Here is a 22,404-nt window from a genome sequence, read left to right as displayed (position 1 = left end):
CGGCAACACTTCAGCAATTATGAACGGCAGGGTGGTTCCAACGACTTGTTGAGTCCATACCACGACGAGATGCTGCATTATGATAGTCCAACACGATAATATTACGTATCCTATTTCTTTTATCACATAGTTGTAAATCGGCCAGAAAACGTACACAGATCTCTTTCGTCATGAAATTACAGAAATAATGAAGCACAAATTAAAAAAAAGTTTTAAGGCACTATTGAGATACAAGACGTCGGATGTAATTCTGTTTGTACAGCCACAGCTCATTTCCTTGCAGCCCCTTTGCTACGTTGTGTCGACTTACCGCTATGCCACTCTGTCTTGCGGGTAAGCGTATCCGTTGTGGTGTAGGCGTTTTTACTGAGACAACTACAGAAACGTTTCGTTTACCCGTTTAACGCATTAAGTTTCCTGCTTGCCGCAACTTTTCCGGAAGAGTTTCTTGATTTGCCTTGTGATAACTGCTTTGATGTACTTGTTATTTTTTTAGTTTCGTAATGACGTAAAATGTTCATTTCAACCGTTCTCAAATAATTGTTACGCGTGACTTAACGTGTTGGCGCAACTGGACTAGCAGAAATTCTGAGTGAACTTCATATGCTACTTTGAAAGACACAAAATGCAGTTTTTTACAAGTGTGTGCTCTATTTCGATTTTCATCTTTGCGTCTCTAAGAGACTGCGCTATTACACACTGGTTACTGACTCAACACAGTCGTCCCTGTTTTGAGTATATAGCCCTTAATTGTCGTCGTAGTACACAGAAATCTTTCTACAGTTCACTTAGAAACCAGAGCACTTTTCTTAGCTAAAAACTGTGTTTTCCGTTGTAGTCCAATTTATCGCACATGGACTCCTATATCATATTGCGTGTAAGTAAAACCAAGGTTTGTTTCATATTTTCAGTTTCCTCACAAACTAACTCCACACTGATGTGAATGAATTCTTTGATGTTAAATCCTTGTTGCTTTCGTCATTTTCCGATTTGTCTTGGTCCCTCTGTCACTATGCCGTTCTCAGAGTCCTCCAGGTATGGGGAGTAGCAACAGTAACCAAGGTAGCTTTTCATTCTTCAAAAATTCTAAGAAACGGGCTAAATGGTGTCTTCTGTTTTATTACTCCAATTACGACGATTGCTGTTACATGGTTTTCGTGTTCCGCTTGATAAAATTTCTCTCTTGATTCCATTATCATATCCACATGTTTTCACCATTAGCGATTAGCGATTCTCTCATTTCTTTTTTGCACGTCCGCTCGATACATGCTTTTACTAGGCGCTCGTGTATATCGTAACACAAACTTCAATTCGGTAAAAACATGTACTTCTTCAGTGCGTAAATCTTATTATAAAGTGATCGTAGACGCGAGAATGAAATACTACTGTAGGTATATGTGGGTAACGGATAAAGGAGATTTTGTGATAGTTGCATTAGTAACTAATTTCTGCATCTGTATAGTGTTAGCATGTGTAATGGAAAATACAGACTGCTTGTCTGAGCACTGAATCGCCACTTCCAGAAAAGGAGCGCTGGAGAAGACTGGGACAACCAGTAGGTAGTGTGTGGGGACTCGCCTGCTCGCTCTTCACTTCGCAGTCCGACTATAGCGCCTGACCTATCCTACTCGTTTGACAATCGTTACCGTACCGATCACCTATAGCCACCCACTGTCACTTTCTCGAGAGACTCGCCGCTGGCGAGGACGCTAACCCGCTGTGGTGAAACCGCGATACAATACCCCACATCGTCGTGCTCGTGACTTTCTCCAGCGATGGCGTCCAACGATATTCTGTAACGGCGATGTCGCTTACATGTACGGTCCATCTGTATTCCGAACGAGGAAAAGCTTGTAGGGACACTCAGTTCCTGTATAGCTATCCCGTGGCGGTAGGCTGCTTCTGCAGTGTGTGTTTACTTTCACCTGGATCGCCATATATTCGCACGTTCTTCGATAAGCGTCAATTAGGCTAACAACACCGCCGGGATTTTCACGCCCTAAGGCGTATACAACTATCGATAGTGATCAATTGGCATAACAAGACTTCATGTGGCTGATCTTCCGGAATTACTTCCAGTTGATAGTATACACTCCGGCGGTCCAAGGGCCTATCAAACGATGGGGCAGACGAGGGAAACTGCTGCTTCTCCCCCTCTCTCCATCCCCCAGGAAAAAAATCATGCACTTCGCAAACCGATCACGCATCCTTACCCGCGTCTCAGATACACGTAGCAATTGAGTAGAAAGTCAGAACACGTAACTCGTAGAAAGTGCATTCGAGCTTTTTGAAATGTAATCGCAAAACTGTTTTGCTGTTTCGCCGCTATTGTCCTTGCATCCTAAACTGCCAAACGGCACTTAGTTCCAAAAGCTTTCGTTAGAGTTGTTCCTTTAATTTGTTTCGCCATTCCCCATGTTACCCATGTTAGCTGCCAAAGTTAAAACTACAAAAAAATGTGAACATCGAAAGCACTCTAATGTACCTGAACTTAACAAAACAATATGTCTAAATCTGACTAAACTGTTCTTCCACTCAAGTGTATTATTGGCAGTAGGTACCTATTACAAAGGTTTATTCATAAAAGAAAGGCAAAACACTGGATAGTTTCGACTTTTACTTTGCAAGACGGTGTGCCTCTTTTTCTACTGCCCTCCCACTTATACGTTTGTAATTTATTTCACTGGTAAAGGCATTCACTATGCCTGTCCTTCAACTTCTCAATTTTGCACTGCACATTCTTGTATACTACATTGTACAGCATTATGGAAGCTATGAAAGCAAAAGCAAAGTACAAAAAGGATGAAATATTACATGGTGTGGTTTAGCTGGTTGTCAGATGATTTCGATGGTAAGCCCAACAAAATAATTGAATGCCCCTAATAGAGCCGTAATATAGGACAAAAGATTCCGCACAGGATTCCGTTCGCGACTCTCGTAAGGCTATTGCAGTTGCATAATTTCTTTAGGAGAGATTTGATTCATGTCAGAAGCATTTTCACCTACATGTGTCTATCCCCTAATTAGGCACGAACCGAGTGGGCTGGCTGAATAGCAATTCGGTAGGAGCGTGGTCCAATTCTTAATAATAATTATTATTAATTATGTTCTTAATATTTATGTATCTTAATTATGTAGGCTGTAGCTTGGTAAAAAGTTCAGAAACTGTTAATGCTTGTGGCGCCGGTCTTGTCTACACAACACTTACAAAGACCCGTTATTCCCCCGATTTGCTTGAGCATTCCCAATCTATTCTTATTTAGCAACAGCAAGGAAACTAACCGTAACAATAATAACAGCACTGAAATACTGAACTCGTCAGATAAGAGAGTATCTTCGGTTCAGTGAGTTTCCCCTACAGTGAATGCTACACTTATAACGTGCTTGTTGGACAGTGAAGCATAGACGTCAGGCGCTATCTCTGTTAGTTCTGTGTGCTTAAGTAGACATTTTCCCCTATTTCGACGTCTCCACCTACACTCAGTAAGCGATCTTAAGCTATGTGGTGATGAGAACTCCAGGGTAGCATTATCATTTTTCTCGACCCGCCTATTGCCGAAATGTGCTTAAGCTTCGTTATGCGCTGCAGTTTCTCTGATTTTTCTCCTCGCGAGATTTAAGTGGAGGGAATTAATAGGTTACCCTACTCCTTCGTGAACGTACGCTCTCGGAATTTTAACAGAAAACACCTCAGTGTTCAACAAAGCCTCTCTTGTAGCGTTTACCCGAGGAGTTTGGTGAGTATGTCTTAACTCTCTCGCGCTTAATAAATAATCCCCTGACGGAACACACTGCTCTTCGTTGGATCTTCTCTATTTCTCATGTATTATTCTGTAAACAGTGCTGCACATCTTCAGTGCATTTGAAGAACGGCGTCATGAAATCATGCTGTAATCCATATTTATTCACAGAAAATAGTTTCGGCCAAGCGAGCATTTTCAGATCATGGGTTAGGTTACGACTTTGGCTAGACAGTACGCTTAACACCGAAATGAAATGTTGATCGTTGAATTTGGTTATTGATGAAAAATAAACAAGATAAGTGATGTAAATGTATGAGACACATGCTGTAATTAAAGGATATGTATTTAACGCCAAAGAACCTTTCTTTAATGTGATGTAGTGTTAATGTGCGCCTCGAAGACGATCGCTTGATCGAAGCTCATTGTATACGACGTCGTCGTCGTCGTCGTAATAGTAAAATAGCGTTGCTAGTAGTCTTGTTTCCTTGAATCTACCGTGTCAGTCCAAAAAGTTTCGAGACTGGATAAACAAAAAATAGAGAAAAGTTAAGACAGTCGTTTTAAACACGTCAGGTGTTGTGCATAAACGGCCGGCATGACCGAGCGGTTCTAGGCGCTACAGTCCCAGGTTCGAATCCTGCCTCGGGCATGGATGTATGTGATGTCCTTAGGTTAGTGAGGTTCAAGTAGTTCTAAGTTCTAGGGGATTGATGACCTCAGCAGTTACGTCCCTTAGTGCTCAGAGCCATTTGAACCATTTCTGCATAAACGTAGTCTTCACCCCGCCCCCCCCCCCCCCCCCCTCCACTTCAGAACAGCGCACATAACGTTCGTTTAACCATGCGAAAGTGTCGAAAGAAAGACCTTTGAAATGTTGTCCAACTCGCGCTGCACATTTGCACCTTCTTCGGCCTTGGCGGAACATCAAAGACCCATTCTGCACTGCACCGTTTATGGTCATTTCTACTGATAACACCAAAGTCTCGTCACCATTAATGACCAGTCAAATGAAGAACGCTAACAGTTCTTTTCATGGCAAAAAAATAAAATAAATTTGTTTGACTGTCAAGGCGTGAGAGACAAACGTTGCACACACTTTTCTCTTCTTCAGAACATTTTGGAGAATGTATTGGACACTTTGATCTAATGATGTTCGTCCATTGCGATTTGTGACACACTGCAGTCGCACGTCCACTGCTTCACATTACCATCCACAACTGACTAGCCAAATGCACATTTGTTGTTTATAGTTGCTAGTATAAGCTGTAAGCGTATGTACTGTGCTGACATCGCTAGGAATTAAATCACTCCCAGCACTTTCCGCACAGACAGTATCTGCTTCCTTTCCAGTTGTGGTTAGGGATTCGCATGTAGTTTCCATCTCTTTCTCTGTATTCGGGTTTCTCGTCATTAATAGCATGTACGTTTAACTAATTTTGAACATCGTCGTCCATCATTGAACCTCTTCTTGTGGAGCTCTCCACTCAGCTCAATAATCTCAGCTCTGTTGTTTGTATTTTGCTGTCTTATGTATCTATTCTTCTGTGGTGTAGCCATAGTTTCATAAAAATTTAATTTTTGTGTGTTTTCGGGTTTTATATGTGCTGTTGTATTTTTTATTCCACATATTGATTGGAATATGTGCAGCTTCTCATTTACACTACTGCCCATTAAAATTGCTACACCAAGAAGAAATGCAGATGATAAACGGGTATTCATTGGACAAATATATTATACTAGAACTGACATGTGATTACATTTTCACGCAATTTGGGTGCATAGATCCTGAGAAATCAGTACCCAGGACAACCACGTCTGGCCGTAACAACGGCCTTGATACGGCTGGGCATTGAGTCAAACAGAGCTTGGATGGCGTGTGCAGGTACAGCTGCCCATGCAGCTTCAACACGATACCACAGTTCATCAAGAGTAGTGACTGGCGTTTTGTGACGAGCGAGTTGCTCGGCCACCATTGACCAGACGCTTTCAATTGGTGAGAGATCTGGAGAATGTTGTGGCCAGAGCAGCAGCCGAACATTATCTGTTTCCAGAAAGGTCCGTACAGGACCTGCAACATGCGGTCGTGCATTATCCAGCTGAAATGTAGGATTTCGCAAAGATCGAATGAAGGTTAGAGCCATGGGTCGTAACCCATCTGAAATGTAACGTTCACTGTTCAAAGTGCCGTCAATGCGAACAAGAGGTGACAGACGTGTAACCAATGGCACCTCATACCATCACGCCGGGTCATACGCCAATATGGCGATGACAAATACACGCTTCCAATGTGCGTTCACCGCGATGTCGCCAAACACGGATGCGTCCATCATGATGGTGTAAACAGAACCTGGATTCATCCGAAAAAATGACGTTTTGCCATTCGTGCACCCAGGTTCGTCATTGAGTACACCATCGCAGGCGCTCCTGTCTGTGATGCAGCGTCAAGGGTAACCGCAGCCATGGTCTCCGAGCTGATAGTCCGTGCTGCTGCAAACGACGTCGAACTGTTCGTGCAGATGGTTGTTGTCTTGCAGATGCCCCAACTGTTGACTCAGGGATCGAGACTTGGCTGCACGATCCGTTACAGCCACGTGGATAAGATGCCTGTCATCTCGACTGCTAGTGATACGAGGCCGTTGGGATCCAGCACGGCGTTCCGTATTACCCTCCTGAACCCACCGATTCCATATTCTGCTAACAGTCACTGGATCTCGACCAACACGAGCAGCGATGTCGCTATACGATAAACCGCAATCGCGATAGGCTACAATACGACCTCTATCAAAGTCGGAAACGTGATGGTACGCATTTCTCCTCCTTACACGAGGAATCACAACAACGTTTCACTAGGCAAAGCCGGTCAACTGCTGTTTGTGAATGAGAAATCGGTTGGAAACTTTCCTCATTTCAGCACGTTGTAGGTGTGGCCACCGGCGCCAACCTTGTGTGAATGCTCTGAAAAGCTAATCATTTGCATATCGCTGCATCATATTCCTGTCGGTTAAATTTCATGCCTGTAGCACGTCATCTTCATGTTGTAGCAATTGTAATGGCCAGTAGTGTATACAGTGTGGAAAAAAAAAAAAATCATCCGATTTGACGCGTCTGTATTTCTGAAACTAATGATCATTTACAATGAATTTTGTTTTTTGATGAACGGGGAACTCAGTTTTATCATACCTTTTCACTGGTGTTCAATATGCCCCCCCTTAAGATGCACGGCATATATTAATGCGGCATCCAAATATTACCAAACTTCAGCGTGGATGTCTTGAGTTACATCTTCCATAGCTGCTGTTATGCCATGTCTCAGTTCATTCATTGTTGTTGGTAATGGATGCACATAAACTGAGTCTTTTATAAACCTCCACTAGAAATAATCACATACAGTCAGGTCCGGTGACCTTGGAGGCCAGTAATGTAAGATGAATCATTTGGCTCAGTGCGACCAATCCATTGTTTAGTAGTCCTTTGGTTTAAAAATTCCCGCACTTCCAGATGCCAGTGTGGCGGTGCTTCATCCTGTTGGTAAATGAAATCGTTCGAATGCGTCTCCGGCTGTGAGAAAAGAAAGTTCTCAAGTATATCGGGATATGTGTTTCCTGTAAGTGTTCTCGGCAAAGAAAAATGGACCATAGTTCTTTTCCCGTGGAACTGCTCAAAATACAGTAAATTTTGTACAATTTTATGCGGTTGTTTCGTACCACATATTCTCACGTTATGACTGTTCACCTTTCCATTTAAATGGAATGTTGCCTCACCATTAAACACTAATTGTGGAAGAAAACTGTCATCCTCCATCTTGGCAAGAACGAAATTATAGAAGTCCATAAGTTGTTGTTCGTCATGGTAACGAAGAACATGCAGTAGCTGAATTTTGTACGGTTTCGTGTGCAAACGTCGGCGCAACACGCACCAGACGGATATCGGAGGCATGTTGATCTGTCGACCTGGACGGCGAACTGTTTTTTGCGGACTCCTTGTGAAACTATGACGTATGCGTTCGACATCTGTGACAAACACTCGGGGACAGCCCGGCGATTTGCCTTTACACAACCAACCTGTTTGTCGGAATTGTTCATGTCATCGTCTAATGCTCTGTGCTGTAGGAAGATCCACTTCGTACCTAGTACGAAAGTCACGCTGAATAGTTTTTACTGACCCGGACTGCGCAAAACGTAGAACACAAAACGCTTTTCTAGAACTGAAGTGGGCACACACTGCTATATAATTATCATAACTTTGGTCACAGCACAAATATTTAAAATGTCACACCTGTTCTATTACTTTATTAATTAGTATTTTCGAGCATATTGGATGACGTTGAAAGGCCATCACTTTCGTCTTATTCTAAACAAGTTTGATTTAGCACATGTATTACTAACTGGAGGTCATGTTGCTTTATCGTAATAATACAGTTAGTGTGCTTATCAAATTTAATATAGGTTAGTGTGTTTATTTAAAGTATCTGATTTCCAATGCTTAGCATTTTGTAAATAGAAATGTTAAGTGTGATTCAAAGGAAACCTCCCTTGCTCACCCCTCAACTGATTTTCATCACATCTGTTCTTTTATCTCTTGTATTTATTACGATTTTTGTTTCACGATATGAGCTTTTGATTGCCTTTATGAAGTTTGGTGGGTAGCCACTATCATTCAAATCAATGGAAAACTTCTTCAAAATGTATAAAAGAGACGAAGGTATCTTGATTTTTTCTGTCAGTCATTTTATTGCAAAAGTATTGCTATTACTTGAATGTCCTTTCCTGAATAGACTTCGGTGTTCAGGAGAAGTGTATGAGCAGGAAATGTTGTTACGAGGGCTATCCACAAAGTACATTATGTTTTGGAATTAAAAATAAAGTATTGGAAATATTTTGTTATATACAGGTGAAAGCCACACTTAAATACTACTTTCCTACATAGTTGCCATTTAAATTAAGGCACTTATCGTAGCGATGGACGAGCTTGGAAATTCCTTCGTCGTAAAATTCGGCCGCCTGCGCCTTCAACCACGTGGTTACCTCTTCTTGAAGCTGTGCGTGATTTTTGTGGATTTCCTGGAAAGAGGCACTACAATAAACTCTGAAAGGTACTGCCAAACTCTGCACAACCTCAGAAGAGCAATACAAAACAAGCGCAGGGGAAAGTTGGGCTCAAAGATCTTGCTGATTCACGACAACGCCCGGGCCCACACGGCAAATGCCACTCGTGAAGTTCTCGAATCTTTTAAGTGGGAGTTGTTTCCTCATCCGCCGTACAGTCCCGACCTGGCACCGAGCGACTTCCACTTATTCCCAGCAATGAAGAAGTGGTTGGCTATGCAGCGTTTTGATGACGCCGCACAGCTTCAAGAAGAGGTAACCACGTGGTTGAAGGCGCAGGCGGCCGAATTTTGCGACGAAGGAATTTCCAAGCTCGTCCATCGCTACGATAAGTGCCTTAATTTAAATGGCAACTATGTAGAAAAGTAGTATTTAAGTGTAGCTTTCATCTGTATGTAATAAAAAAAAATTTCCAATACTTTATTTATTTTTAATTCCAAAACGTAATGTACTTTGTGGATAGCCCTCGTATATTGTTGAAGATATTGAGTAGAACTTTTACGCCGCATTCGACATGCAAATGTCTCTGTAGTTTCCAAGTCATTTCTATTACCGTTTTTGAACAGGTAGATAACTTCCGCTGTGTTCCACGTGTTTTTTTGTGACTGGTTTGGGAGCTCCTTTCTGATGTTATTCTGCTAATCCAACGTAGTTAGGACGAGCTATACTCAAGCAACGGCTGAACGAAGCCAGTTGTTTCGTCGATGAATCACATTTTCTGAAGATTGTTCCAATGAATCTTAGCGTGGCATCTGCTTTTCCTACATCTAGTGGCGCCAGTCGGTAACTCATAGGTACTCTACGGTAGTTATTGTTTTTCAGTGGTTTGTCACTAATATCGCAGTCGAACAGTAGTGCATATCTTTGCCTGTTTATGAGCAATATGTTACATCTATTTTCGTTCAGGGCTAACACTCTGTTCCCTCATCAATCTGCGATCTCCTGCAGGCCTTCCTGCATTGCGCTGTAGACTTCTTGCATTGCAGTTTTCCGATAGGCTATAATATAGTATGCAAACAGCTTCACAAAGCTTCAGACTTTATCCACCTAGTAATTATATATCCTGTAAATGGTAACAGCCCTGAAGCACTCCCTTTGGGGTACTCTTAAGTCACCGTTACCTCTGTCGATTGCGCCCTGTACCTTCGTTGAAATCTTCAGATTCTGTCATGTCCTTTAATGATTCCAAAATAACTGTCTGCCTCTCATAAGAACGTCTACCCCATCTTTAATAAAGCCTGCCACATATGTGGATGACGCACTGGGAGAGACAGACAGACAGACAGACACACAGACAAACACACAAACACACACACACACACACACACACACACACACACACACACACACAGAGAGAGAGAGAGAGAGAGAGAGAGAGAGAGAGAGAGAGAGAGATATATTCTGTTTTCGTTATTGCTGCAGCCTTTGCACAGACATAATACAGAGTGCACATGTAGGGAGACAGTTATTGCACTATATGAAAAAAAAACATAAATTGGTTACAAACTACGACGTGCACACTTCCATTCAACATGAAAACGTCACTACAGATATTCGGATGTAGGTTATGACACGTTCGATATTTTTGAAATTATTGACGATGATGTGGCGCTGACGAATAGCGAAATTCTACATGACCCGCTGAAGTGTCGGAACACCGGTGGTGTTGATGACCTCCTGAATGGCTGTTACCAACTCAGCAATGGTTTTGAGGTTATTACTGTACACCTTGTCTTTAATATAGCCCCACAAAAAGGAGTCGCGTGTGTTCAGATCCTGAGAATATAGCGTCAAGTCGAGGCCCATGCCAGTGTCATCTGGGTATCCCACAGCCAGGACGTCTTCCTGCAGGACATCAAACACTCCCCTGCTTCGATGCGGTCGAGCTCCACCTTGCATGAACCACGTCTTGTCGAAATCAGGATCACTTTGGATAATGAGGATAAAATCATCTTTCAAAACCTTCATGTACCGTTCGGTAGTCGCCGTGCCATCAAGGAATATCACACCGATTATTCTGTGACTTGACACTGCACACCACACAGTCACCCGTTGAGGGTGAAGAGATTTCTAGATCGCGAAATGCGGATTTTCAGTCCTCCATGTGCGCCAATTGTGCTTATTGACGAACCCATCCAAATATAAGTCGGGTCGTCGCTAAATCAAACCATAAATGCGCATACTAATTCCCATAATGCCCCGCGGCCACCCGTGCAGTTTGAACTTCCGCGCGCAAACCGTTCAGACGTTATGACGGTTTTATTTCATGTACTTCAAGAATTGTCATCGTGTACTTATTTCCCGTTATAAACGTCGACTCCGTTCACCTTCCCTCCGCCACACTCGCCTTACGCATAGCTGAGCTCCTTCTTTCAGTCATTTCGGTATTACTCCCCGCCTCGACGGCGTGCTAGCTGCTAGAAGGAATGCTCAGAATGCTTAGCTGGAAAAGCAGCCGCCCACAGAACATTTTACACATAGAATTCCGTTTCCTTCGTCACGCAGAATCGACTTGGTTCGTTGTTCTTAGAAACTCGTAGCGCCTCTTAATACTGACATATAGTCTTTGCTAGACTTTGAGTGCGTCCACCTTGTAAGGTGGCTGCGTGCATACCGGTGGTTCGGATCGGCGCTATGATTTTGTCTGTGTCTCGGTGGGAGAGGACACAGTACGGCGCGCGTGCAGTTTTCTACTCGCTACTGTATCATCACTGTGGCGGAAGTACACGGCTGATCGTTCGTAATACTTCTGCAGCGGGATGGACAGCAAATAACGGTGACAGGAGCGATTCTGAAGGTGTCCAATGCAGATCTAGATGAAACGTCAGGAACGAAAAATCATTTTACTCAGGAAATAAATATAATAATCCCCCTCCTTAGCTGAGCAGTAGCGTTCACGTTTTTAACGTGGTGGATTTATATTCGATTACTGGCGACAGCACGAGCTTAAGCTGACCCGCCCATCACTGAAGTGACGTCTTATGAAACATTTGCTCTAAGCCGTGAGCCACACAATATTTATTGGGTTGTCTCATAAGCTCGTTCGCCTTTCGTCACAGTGTAATCACGAAGAACGCCTGGGAACACACCTTCCCGCAGCACAGCTACGACAGAGTGGTTGCCTATCTGCTTACATACTTCCATACGCAAGGCCGCGCACAATATAACTAAATAAAGTGGATCGGTTTTTTAAACAAACTATTTATTTTCTGCTGTGTACGCCATTATTGTCGACAATATATTGCCAGTTCTCTCGAAGCTTATAAACGTCATTCTTCCAAAATGTGGGGGCTTAAAGTTGATGACTCCTGGAGGTTAAGTCTGCAGTCCTCCAAGGAGGTGAGGCATTTGTCATTCAGACCGTTCTGCAGGGAACGGAACAGGTGAAAGTCGGAAGGGGCAATGTCTGTCAAATAAGGCGGTTGGAGTAACACATCCCTCTCAAAAGAACGCAGCTTTTGACGGGTCACCTTTGAGGTATGTGGTCTGGCGTTGTCGTGGTGAAAGACGACATCGCGCCTCCAATCGGGTCGTTTTTCATCAGCGATTACCTTGAGAGGATCCAACTGTGAACAATATTTCTTGGAAGCGATAGTCTTATTCGGACAAAGTTCGTAATATAGAAAGTCTTTGCGATCCCATCAGATAAACAGAGCATTTGTCGGAGGCAGCCGTGGCTTGGGAACAGAAAGTGATGGCTGCCCTGTCGTGCGCTACGATTTACTCCTCAGGGCATTGTTGCACATGATCCACTTCTCCAGTTGCCAGCCGATCCAGCAAAGGAGCATTTTGATTGCGTCTCAATAAGGAGTCACAGATAGACACGCGCAGAATCAAGTTCGCTTCACTCAGTTCGTGATGAATCTGTACATCGCGAATTTTACAAAACCCTGCTTGTTCAATTTCCTGGCTACAGTAGCACGAGTGACATTGAGCTCGGGTTGCCATTCGTGGATTGTAGACTATTATGTCATAAAACCGTTCTATGTCCGTACCCATTGGCAGTCCAGATCGCGGTTTGGCTGTTACGGCAAAATTCCCAGCATTAAATCGACTAAACCACTTTAGACATGGTCGAACCCTTATTTCATCGTCCCCATATACAGCGCAAATCTTCTGCTGGTATTGTGAGGCGGTTTTCCCTTTATGATAGTAAAACAGCTTTTGATGTCGAAAATGTTCCTTCTTGCTTTCCACAGCTTGTAAACGTACGTTCACACTGTTCCGTCCAACGCGAGGCGCGCGCAGACACACACACACACACACACACACACACACACACACACACACACACACACACGTGTGTGTGTGTGTGTGTGTGTGTGTGTGTGTGTGTGTGTGTGTGTGTGTGTGTGTGTATATATATATATAATCTCCAGTGGCGCGTCGGGTTGTTGTCTCTAGGGGGGGCTAGGCAACCGTGTTTCCCTAGGAGGCACGGCGGGTGCAGGCCCTATAGGTCAGAGGTTCCCAAACTTTCAAACTTTTGTTTGTCACGCCCCCCCCTTTTGCCGAAAAGAAAACTTCCGTGCCCCCCCCCCCCCCCCTAAAAAAAGAGATTTTTATTAATTATCAAGAAACTATTGTTAAATTTGTGATGGTGACGTCATGTAACATGGTGGGCTGTTAATGTATCGAATCGCAGTTACTACGTCGTCAGTCTAGTCTAGTGATTACAAGCCACTCCTAAAGTAAAGAAAGTCCTTGGTAAACAAGGAAAAATATTTGCGGCCTTTGCAGATTAGTGGATGCGGGCCGTTATTTTAAGTTGAGTGTAGCTTATTACTTTCACTCATTATCATATTACTTTCACTCATTATCAAAAATAGCTTGTCAGTCACGGTGTTAACGAACATCACTGATTTGTACGCCTATAGCGCTCCCCACTGTCATTGCGGGTAGGTTGGTATTTATGTCAACGACGACAGTTACCGAACGCCGACAAAGCCCCAGTTCCCAGAACCAGACAAGAAATAAAAAATAAGTTTGCAGACTACACAGAACTTTAAAAAATATGAATAAAACAACTTCCTTACTTTGATTACATTCCCTTGCTGCACACCATTTCTTCACCAGTATACGATTTTAGGACTACTCTTCGCTTGTCATATCTAGGATAAACTTTCGCTGTGTCTTCACACAGAAGAAATACTATTATTAGTTGAAATAACATACCACAGGTAACATCAGAATCCATAAGGATCACACGCAGTATTTATATTTGAATCAGATTCACTATGTTTATTTTATATTGTTTCTTCGAAATAGTTTTTTATAATTTTACAGTATTACCTAAATGTAAGGATAGTTAGGAGGAAAATAACAAATTCTCTTATAATGTGACGTATTTATTATAAAAATGTTATTTCCACACACATATGGCAAGAAACAAACAAATAAATCAATGTGAAGAATGAGCTTACATATTTTTTTACAAGATTTTGAATTCTTGGCTGAATAGTAGAAAATGCGCAACGTAAATCATTGGCAATACTGAGTTTGCTTCTAAGCTTATTTTTTATCGCCACTACCGCTGAAAATGTTCTTTCGCACAAATAAGTGCTTGAAAATGGTAAATATAGTTTCAGTGCTTGTTCTGCTGTGCTGGGATACACCGTGAGATATTTCACCCAAAATAAAGGCTTATCCATCTTCTCAAAGTCATGCTTCGCTGAAGAATCATTTTTAATTTCTAAGACTTCCTCTTGTAGTCTGTCTGGCAACACATCCACGTCAACGTGAAATGGATCCGTCGCTAACCTATAATAAATTTTGTCATCACAACTGTTAGGGAAGTATCGTTCGAATTCATCAATGAGGTGCTGCAAATGGTTCGATATTTTACTCTTAGTATCAGTATCCTTAAAATCGTTTTGAAATCGGGCTTCTTCCAGGATTCCAAACAATCTGGGAAAGCAGGAATAATTGCAGGCTAAAATTTTACGTTTCCATAGTTGCATCTTATCAGTAAACGCTTTGATGGCATCCCGATGAAAAATTACGTTTGACTCTCCACTTTGTAATTTCAAATTCAATGTGTTTGAATATTAAAAAATATCTGACAGATAAGCCAATGCAACATGAACTCCGGGCTTTCTAAATTCCACATACAATTAGGTTGTTTGTTATTTTCCAAAAACTGCATCACTTCGTCTCGAAGTTCAAATAATCTTCCTAGCATATTTCCTTTTGAGACGCAGCGCACTTCTGTATGAAGTAAAAGTGTTTTATACTCTGCTCCCAAGTCTTCACAAAGAGCCGTAAATAACCTGGAATTTAAATCACACTTTTTAATATGATTCACGATTTTTATGTAAAATATCAAGACATCATTGAGTTCCTTTGGAAGTGTCTTGGCTGCCAGTGTTTGACGGTGTATTACACAGTGGATAGCAGTAACACCAGTTTTTTTTTCTCTCTAATCATCTGCACGAATCCTGAGCGACATCCAAGCATTGATGGGGCGCCGTCTGTACATACGCCTATCAGTTTCTGCCATGATAACTCATTTTTACAAAAGAATTCGGAGACGACTGCCATTATATGAATTGCTTTTGAAGTTGTCTTTAACTCTTTAGAAAACAGCAACTCTTCTTTAATTGCTTCATTTTCTATATAGCGAACGAAAGCTAGCAGTTAGTAACAATTCGCAACGTCGGTACTCTCGCTAACTGTATTGCGAAAAACTGCGATAGTTTGACGGCCGTAACTAACTGATTTTGTGTGTCTTCGGCCATATCATCAATCTGACGTTTCACAGTATTGTCAGAAAGCGGTAAGTGTGAAAGTTTTTGTTTACTTTCTGACCCAAGAACGATATCAGCAGCTTTCAACAAACAGGGTTTGACTAGTAACTCTCCGATAATATGACTTTTCTTGGTCCGTGAAATAAGTAGTGATAACTCATACTAGGATTCTAGTACCTTTTCTAATGTCTGAGCGAAGGATCCAGCAGTATCCAACTTCATCCGTTTCAAATTATCACATTTTGCGGCAAAAAATTCCTTCGGCTTCTCTTTCAGTGCACCATGCTTTGCCCACAAATGGCGTTCCAGACGAGAAGGTTTCATGGAATCATTGCTCAATACCTCATTGCAAATAATACATTGCGGCTGGTCAACACCATTTTTTTGTATATAAGCAAAACCGTATTTGATATAATCATCATTATATTTACGTTTTTTCATGACACTCATGGTGAAGTAAAAAGAAAACAAGAAGTTAACAGTATAATTTCGCACTAACACTGATTTTACTGAGGCACAACTGTGAAAGATTCAACGCGATTTCAGCAAAATTCAATACATCAGATGTGTCAACAACTGCAAGCAACCAACTGAAATAAAGGAAAGCTACTGTCATCTGTTGGCACCTCAGATGACTGCCTGTGAGGAGTGGGGTGAAGAACGGGGAAGCCCAGCCGCAGCGCAGGTAGTCAGTGCACTGTCTATCTGCGACCTGGTGGCCGAGCAGGGCTCTTGCTGGGAGAAACGGGCTTTTCCTGGATTAGGGCGGAAACAGCCCACAGGCACCCTAAGAATTTGCTACCTGTTCAGCGGTGCTGTTCTGAGCAGTGCAGCCTGGGGTTTAATGCGAAAATCATTTTCGTGCACCTATCTTTCGTTACTTATAAACGAAACGTTATAAGTTTTGAGATAACATCAATGAATTGGTTGTCAAATTTCACAGTAATTAAGTAAGGTCATGGATACTCCTCACACATCGCTGGAAATTGTGCACAGTGCCAAGCAGTTATCTCTGTACTCGTACCAAAAGAAGCCATTGTCGCAGCAAAGAACGTACACTGATTTCAAACGAAATTATGCCGTATTTCAAAAAGGCAGAAGAAAAGTAACTGTTTTGTCAGATAAGTAATCCGAATGAAAGAGCTGTAGTACTGCCCGTTCGAAAAAAAAATAGCCTCACTAATGGACTTCATTGTCTACCTAGCTGGGTTATGTTTCATTGTTAGCAGTCACTACAATGTTTCCAGAACGGCGTGAAGTACTCTGCTTAGAACGAACACTTGTACTAGTTTCGCATTCACGTCGTGCACATTTTTCTGGTGACAAAGAGCATAACCCTGGCGACCAAATTACGAACCCGCCAGTTCATTGGAAGCGTATACAGTCTATTAAAGTCACTGTAATCGCACCACATGGGGATCCACGGGTTGGCAGAGTAATAAAACGGCATTTTTGCAGTTACGCAGTATAAGTGATTATTACTGTGATGAACATAGCCTACTACGGCTGAAAGTTATAACATGATTACGTTCAGTTGACGTGTACAATTGTACGGAATATTTAATACCTGACTTTTCTGTTTCCCAATTGTCAGAAGTAAGTTGTTTACAAATCTAATATATTAGAATTAACGCATATCGCCTTCATAATTTTGAGAGTTTCTGTGTGTGACATTCTAAACGCGATCTTTAAAAGCTGTAAGTTATAGGATAGGTTATTGAGATAGGATTCAAAAAATGGTTCAAATGGCTCTGAGCACTATGGGACTCAACTGCTGTGGTCATAAGTCCCCTAGAACTTAGAACTACTTAAACCTAACTAACCTAAGGACAGCACACAACACCCAGCCATCACGAGGCAGAGAAAATCCCTGACCCCGCCGGGAATCGAACCCGGGAACCCTGGCGTGGGAAGCGAGAACGCTACCGCACGACCACGAGATGCGGGCTGAGATAGGATTGCGGGAAGTGGGACGCCAAACGATTGCATTTAGCACCATAATCTATCATTAATACCTGCACATTCATTTTTATTAAAATATCGATATTAAAAAGAAGTATTAGGTTTATAGCGCTAACTCCACCCGCGCCCCCCTTGCAACATCATGACGCCCCCCCAGGGGGGCGCGCCCCTCAGTTTGGGAACATCTGTATAGATGGTCCGCTGCTCGTGGTCCCGCGGTAGCGTTCTCGCTTCCCGAGCACGAGGTTCCCGGGTTCGATTCCCGGCGGGGTCAGGGATTTTTCCTGCCTCGAGATGACTGGGTGTTGTAGTGTCGTCGTCATCATTATCATTCATCCCCATTACGGTCGGAAGAAGGCAATGGCAAACCACCTCCCCTAGGACCTTGCCTAGTGCGGCGGTGCGGGTCTCCCGCATCGTTCCCCTACGCTCCGTCTCGGAGTATGGGTCTGCATCATCATCATCATCATCATCATCATCATCATCATAGATGGATAGATGGTACGCGCGAGCAAAACGAACACCCTCCCTCCCCTTCCCCAAGGGCGGGGTACCTCAACTTCCGCAACGTCGGAAAATGTAGTATATGCTTGATTGGACGAGGTCACATTTTTTTGCTCATAGAAGATAGAAGAAAATACGTATCGTGGCAGTATGCTCGGGTTCAGGTCAACCCATATCTTGGTCTCCAAGGTCACGTGACATCAATCGTCTAGATTTTTCTGTCTGGCTTGAGTACAGCACTCCTGCCAATACGTCTGAAGAACTGGAGTAGTGCATAGTACACTATTGTCAACATGTACGATATGGTCCGGAAATGTTTGAAAGAATTCGTACTCATTGCAGAGAAGTAGCAGTATCGCCTCCAAATGTGAGAACGAAACTTGGAATACCCCCTTTCAGAGGCACGAGTATAGAGTAAATTATAACAAATAAATAGCCTTTAAGTGGTATTGTACTTCTTGTGAAGATTAGGCTTGGGCGAAATCGCAGCCCAGTGAGATGTATTCCTCATTGGAAAGTTATACTAACAGGGAAAAAATTGATTTTGAAGTCTGGCAGCTCGTAACCACACATTCGCGACTGTCTCACAATTGGCTCGTTCGCGATACCAGGTTTGCTTGTATTACCGTATACCTGAATTACCGTATACCTGAATTACCGTATACCTGAATTACCGTATACCTGAATTACCGTATACCTGAATTACCGTATACCTGAATTACCGTATACCTGAATTACCGTATACCTGAATTACCGTATACCTGAATTACCGTATACCTGAATTACCGTATACCTGAATTACCGTATACCTGAATTACCGTATACCTGAATTACCATATACTTCCGTCCTACTGATTGTGATACACCCTTTATGTAAATTTTTCACTTGGACGCCTCTACAATTTTTCAACTCGTGTGTCTGGCACGTCTCTCAGTTTGGCGCCGCAAGTAGCCTCTTGCGTTGCTTGGACCATTCACCAGCAAATAAGACAAGTGGTTTTAAAGCCTTCGCTGTATTGTCACTAAGTCATCTTGTCTGCGAGTTTCCCTCGCATCTCTGTTCGTACATGCTTTTGTAAGATAGAAATTTTCTCTTCAAACACAGTACGAGCATTAACTATTGTACGGACTGGGGAAAACATGGTTTTGCTTTACACAAAGAGAAGCGTTAATTGCAAACGAATTAACACACTCGTAGCCGAACGCATGTCATTCTCCGGGTTGGCTCACAGTCGTTCTGCCCTCAGGGATAGTGAACCTTCTGTACCTAATGCCCACTTTTGTATCTCTGTTAGTGGTAAAATTCTCTAACTGCCAACTGGTTCCACACTAATCGTGATTTATAGAGTAATGAAATTGCTTTACTTCATAAAATTTATACAGCAGATCTTCAGCAAGTTATAACACATAATAATGATCACTTACCAAATGCTTTTTTCAAAATTTTATGAAAAGCTAATATATATGTTTTAAAAATTCCTACTACCGACCATGACAGCTGGAACGCCCGCTAATGGGTGAAAGGTATCGTGATGACCACCGCTGGTAGACCGGAATTTCTGTGGAAGATTTAGCGCAAATGTTAACATTTGTCTTCCAGAAAGTACGCTTCCGATAGCCCCTGTTTAACACGGAAGAAACAGCAGGGTTTATGCCATTCGTTAAGTTGTTGTTCCTACTTCCTATGTTTTTGTCTTCTTCTGTCTCGTTGTCTCCTCCTCCTCCTTCTTGCGTTTCGTCGACGACGCTGCCGCCATCTGGTGGTGGCAACGGTTGTGACGGTACTCCTGTGTGTCGCACAGCTTTAACAGAAGTCCGTGTGTTCCAGGCGTCCGAGCGGAAGCTGCCGCCGCCCCGCAGCAGGCAGTGCACGCCCAGGGAGCTGCTGATGGAGTCCATCAAGCGCGGCTGCCACCTGCGGCCGTCCCTGTCCCACCTCAAGAAGAGGAGTGAGTACCCGCCTGCCTACCTTACTTAGCACACACGCAGGGAACGAGTCACGTTATCTCTCTCATATGTGCTGTGTGTTGGATAGTCATCCGCCAACCTTTCCTCTTTTGATCTACATACACTTGGATTTGCTTATGGTACACAGTTCAAATGTATTAGCGGAACATTTTTCTGAAAGTCATTTACAGTAGCTGTGCAAAATAAGTCCTATTTTTATGCCATTAACACACACACACACACACACACACACACACACACACACACACACACACACACACACACACACACACTAACGGGGGCGCGCGCGCGCGCGCGCGCTCGCACAAATACACTACTGGCAATTAAAATTGCTACACCACGAAGATGTGCTACAGACGCGAAATTTAACCAACAGTAAGAAGATGCTGTGATTTGCAAATGATTAGCTTTTCAGAGCATTCAAACAAGGTTGGCGCCGGTGGCTACACCTATAACGTGCTGATGTGAGGAAAGTTTCCAACCGATTTCTCATTCACAAACAGCAGTTGACCGGCTTTGCCTGGTGAAACGTTGTTGTGATGCCTCGTGGAAGGAGGAGAAATGCGTACCATCACGTTTCCGACTTTGATAAAGGTCGGATTGTAGCCTATCGCGATTGCGGTTTATCGTATCGCGACATCGCTGCTCGCGTTGGTCGAGATCCAGTGACTATTAGCAGAATATGGAATCGGTGGGTTCAGGAGGGTAATACGGAACGCCGTGCTGGATCCCAACGGCCTCATATCACTAGCAGTCGAGATGACAGGCATCTTATTCACGTGGCTGTAACGGGTCGTGCAGCCACGTCTCGATCCCTGAGTCAACAGTTGGGGCATTTGCAAGACAACAACCATCTGCACGAACAGTTCGACGACGTTTGCAGCAGCATGGACTATCAGCTCGGAGACCATGGCTGCGGTTACCCTAAGCGCTGCATCAAAGACAGGAGCGCCTGCGATGGTGTACTCAGAGACAAACCTGAGTGCACGAATGGCAAAACGTCATTTTTTCGGATGAATCCAGGTTCTGTTTACAGCATCATGATGGTCGCGTCCGTGTTTGGCGACATCGCGGTGAACGCACATTGGAAGCGTGTATTCGTCATCGCCATACTGCCGTATGACCCGGCGTGATGGTATGGGGTACCATTGGTTACACGTCTGTCACCTCTTGTTCGCATTGACGGCACTTTAAACAGTGGACGTTACATTTCATATGTGTTACGACCCATGGCACTACCCTTCATTCGATTCCTGCGAAACCCTACATTTCAGCAGGATAATGCACGACCGCATGTTACAGGTCCTGTACGGGCTGTTCTGGATACAGAAAATGTTCGACTACTGCCCTGGCCAGCACATTCTCCAGATCTCTCACCAATTGAAAACGTCTAGTCAATGGTGGCCGAGCAACTGGCTCGCCACAGTACGCCAGTCATTACTCTTGATGAACTGTGGTATCGTGTTGAAAATGCACGGGCAGCTGTACCTGTACACGCCATCCAAGCTCTGTTTGACTAAATGCGCAGGCGTATCAAGGTCGTTATTACGGCCAGAGGTGGTTGTTCTGGGTACTGATTTCTCAGTATCTATGCTCCCAAATTTTGTGAAAATGTAATCACATGTCAGTTCTAGTATAATATATTTGTCCAATGAATACCCGTTTATCATCTGCATTTCTTCTTGGTGTAGCAATTTTAATGGCCGGTAGTGTAAGTACCCTTCAGTTAGTGTGTGGATTCTAATAATTTTTATAACAGTTTTCTTTTGCAGTAGTTTTGTGGGCGGCATCCCCTTCTGTAGTACGTTTCCTTAGGCATACTTGATGCGGTATTCACTTCACGAGGTCAGGCCACGACGTCCGCATCCCGCATTTACTCCAGACTTTGTACACTTTCAGGAGTCCACTAGGACATAATACGCAACAAGGCGTACTACTTCGACGATTGCAAGAAGTCGCAGGACAATTTTTACGCTCCCGTGATGCACTGGTGCGTTGTGACCCTGAGCACAAGATGGCGGCAGTCGTGTTACAAGCGTTCAAGCTCCGTAATCGATGAATCACTGGATCGTGTCCCGTTCCTGTTGTTTTTAATTTATATTTTTTCAACACTAGTCATATTATTTCATACATACTTCATTTCAAAAGCAATATGATGAAAAGACACGCGTATTAGCATAAATTTTTGTAGAGTTTTCAGTAGTTTTGGGTTGTATACTAGTTCTTATTATCACAACAGATATTACATTTGTGATTATCGACAAGTAAACGCCCAAAGACATGAAGTTTTCCTGAAACAGTACACCTGTGGTGAATTCCGAAACCCCTTATACCTGCAATTGTGTAAGGTACCGGGAACTGCTCTGCACCTGGTCA

General features: G+C 43.1%; 1 protein-coding gene across 1 annotated transcript in view; it reads left to right on the top strand.

Annotated features, from left to right (window-relative positions):
• Positions 1-22,404, top strand: part of LOC124795830 (protein spire homolog 1-like) — a 679,725-nt gene that overhangs the window by 515,340 nt on the left and 141,981 nt on the right. The window contains exon 8 of the mRNA XM_047259913.1: positions 19,889-20,009. Coding sequence (XP_047115869.1) covers positions 19,889-20,009 — 121 coding nt within the window. The remainder of the gene's footprint in view (positions 1-19,888; positions 20,010-22,404) is intronic.

Source organism: Schistocerca piceifrons, chromosome 4, assembly GCF_021461385.2.
Source record: "Schistocerca piceifrons isolate TAMUIC-IGC-003096 chromosome 4, iqSchPice1.1, whole genome shotgun sequence".
Lineage (NCBI taxonomy): Eukaryota > Metazoa > Arthropoda > Insecta > Orthoptera > Acrididae > Schistocerca > Schistocerca piceifrons.
This window is presented reverse-complemented; position numbering and strand designations above follow the sequence as displayed.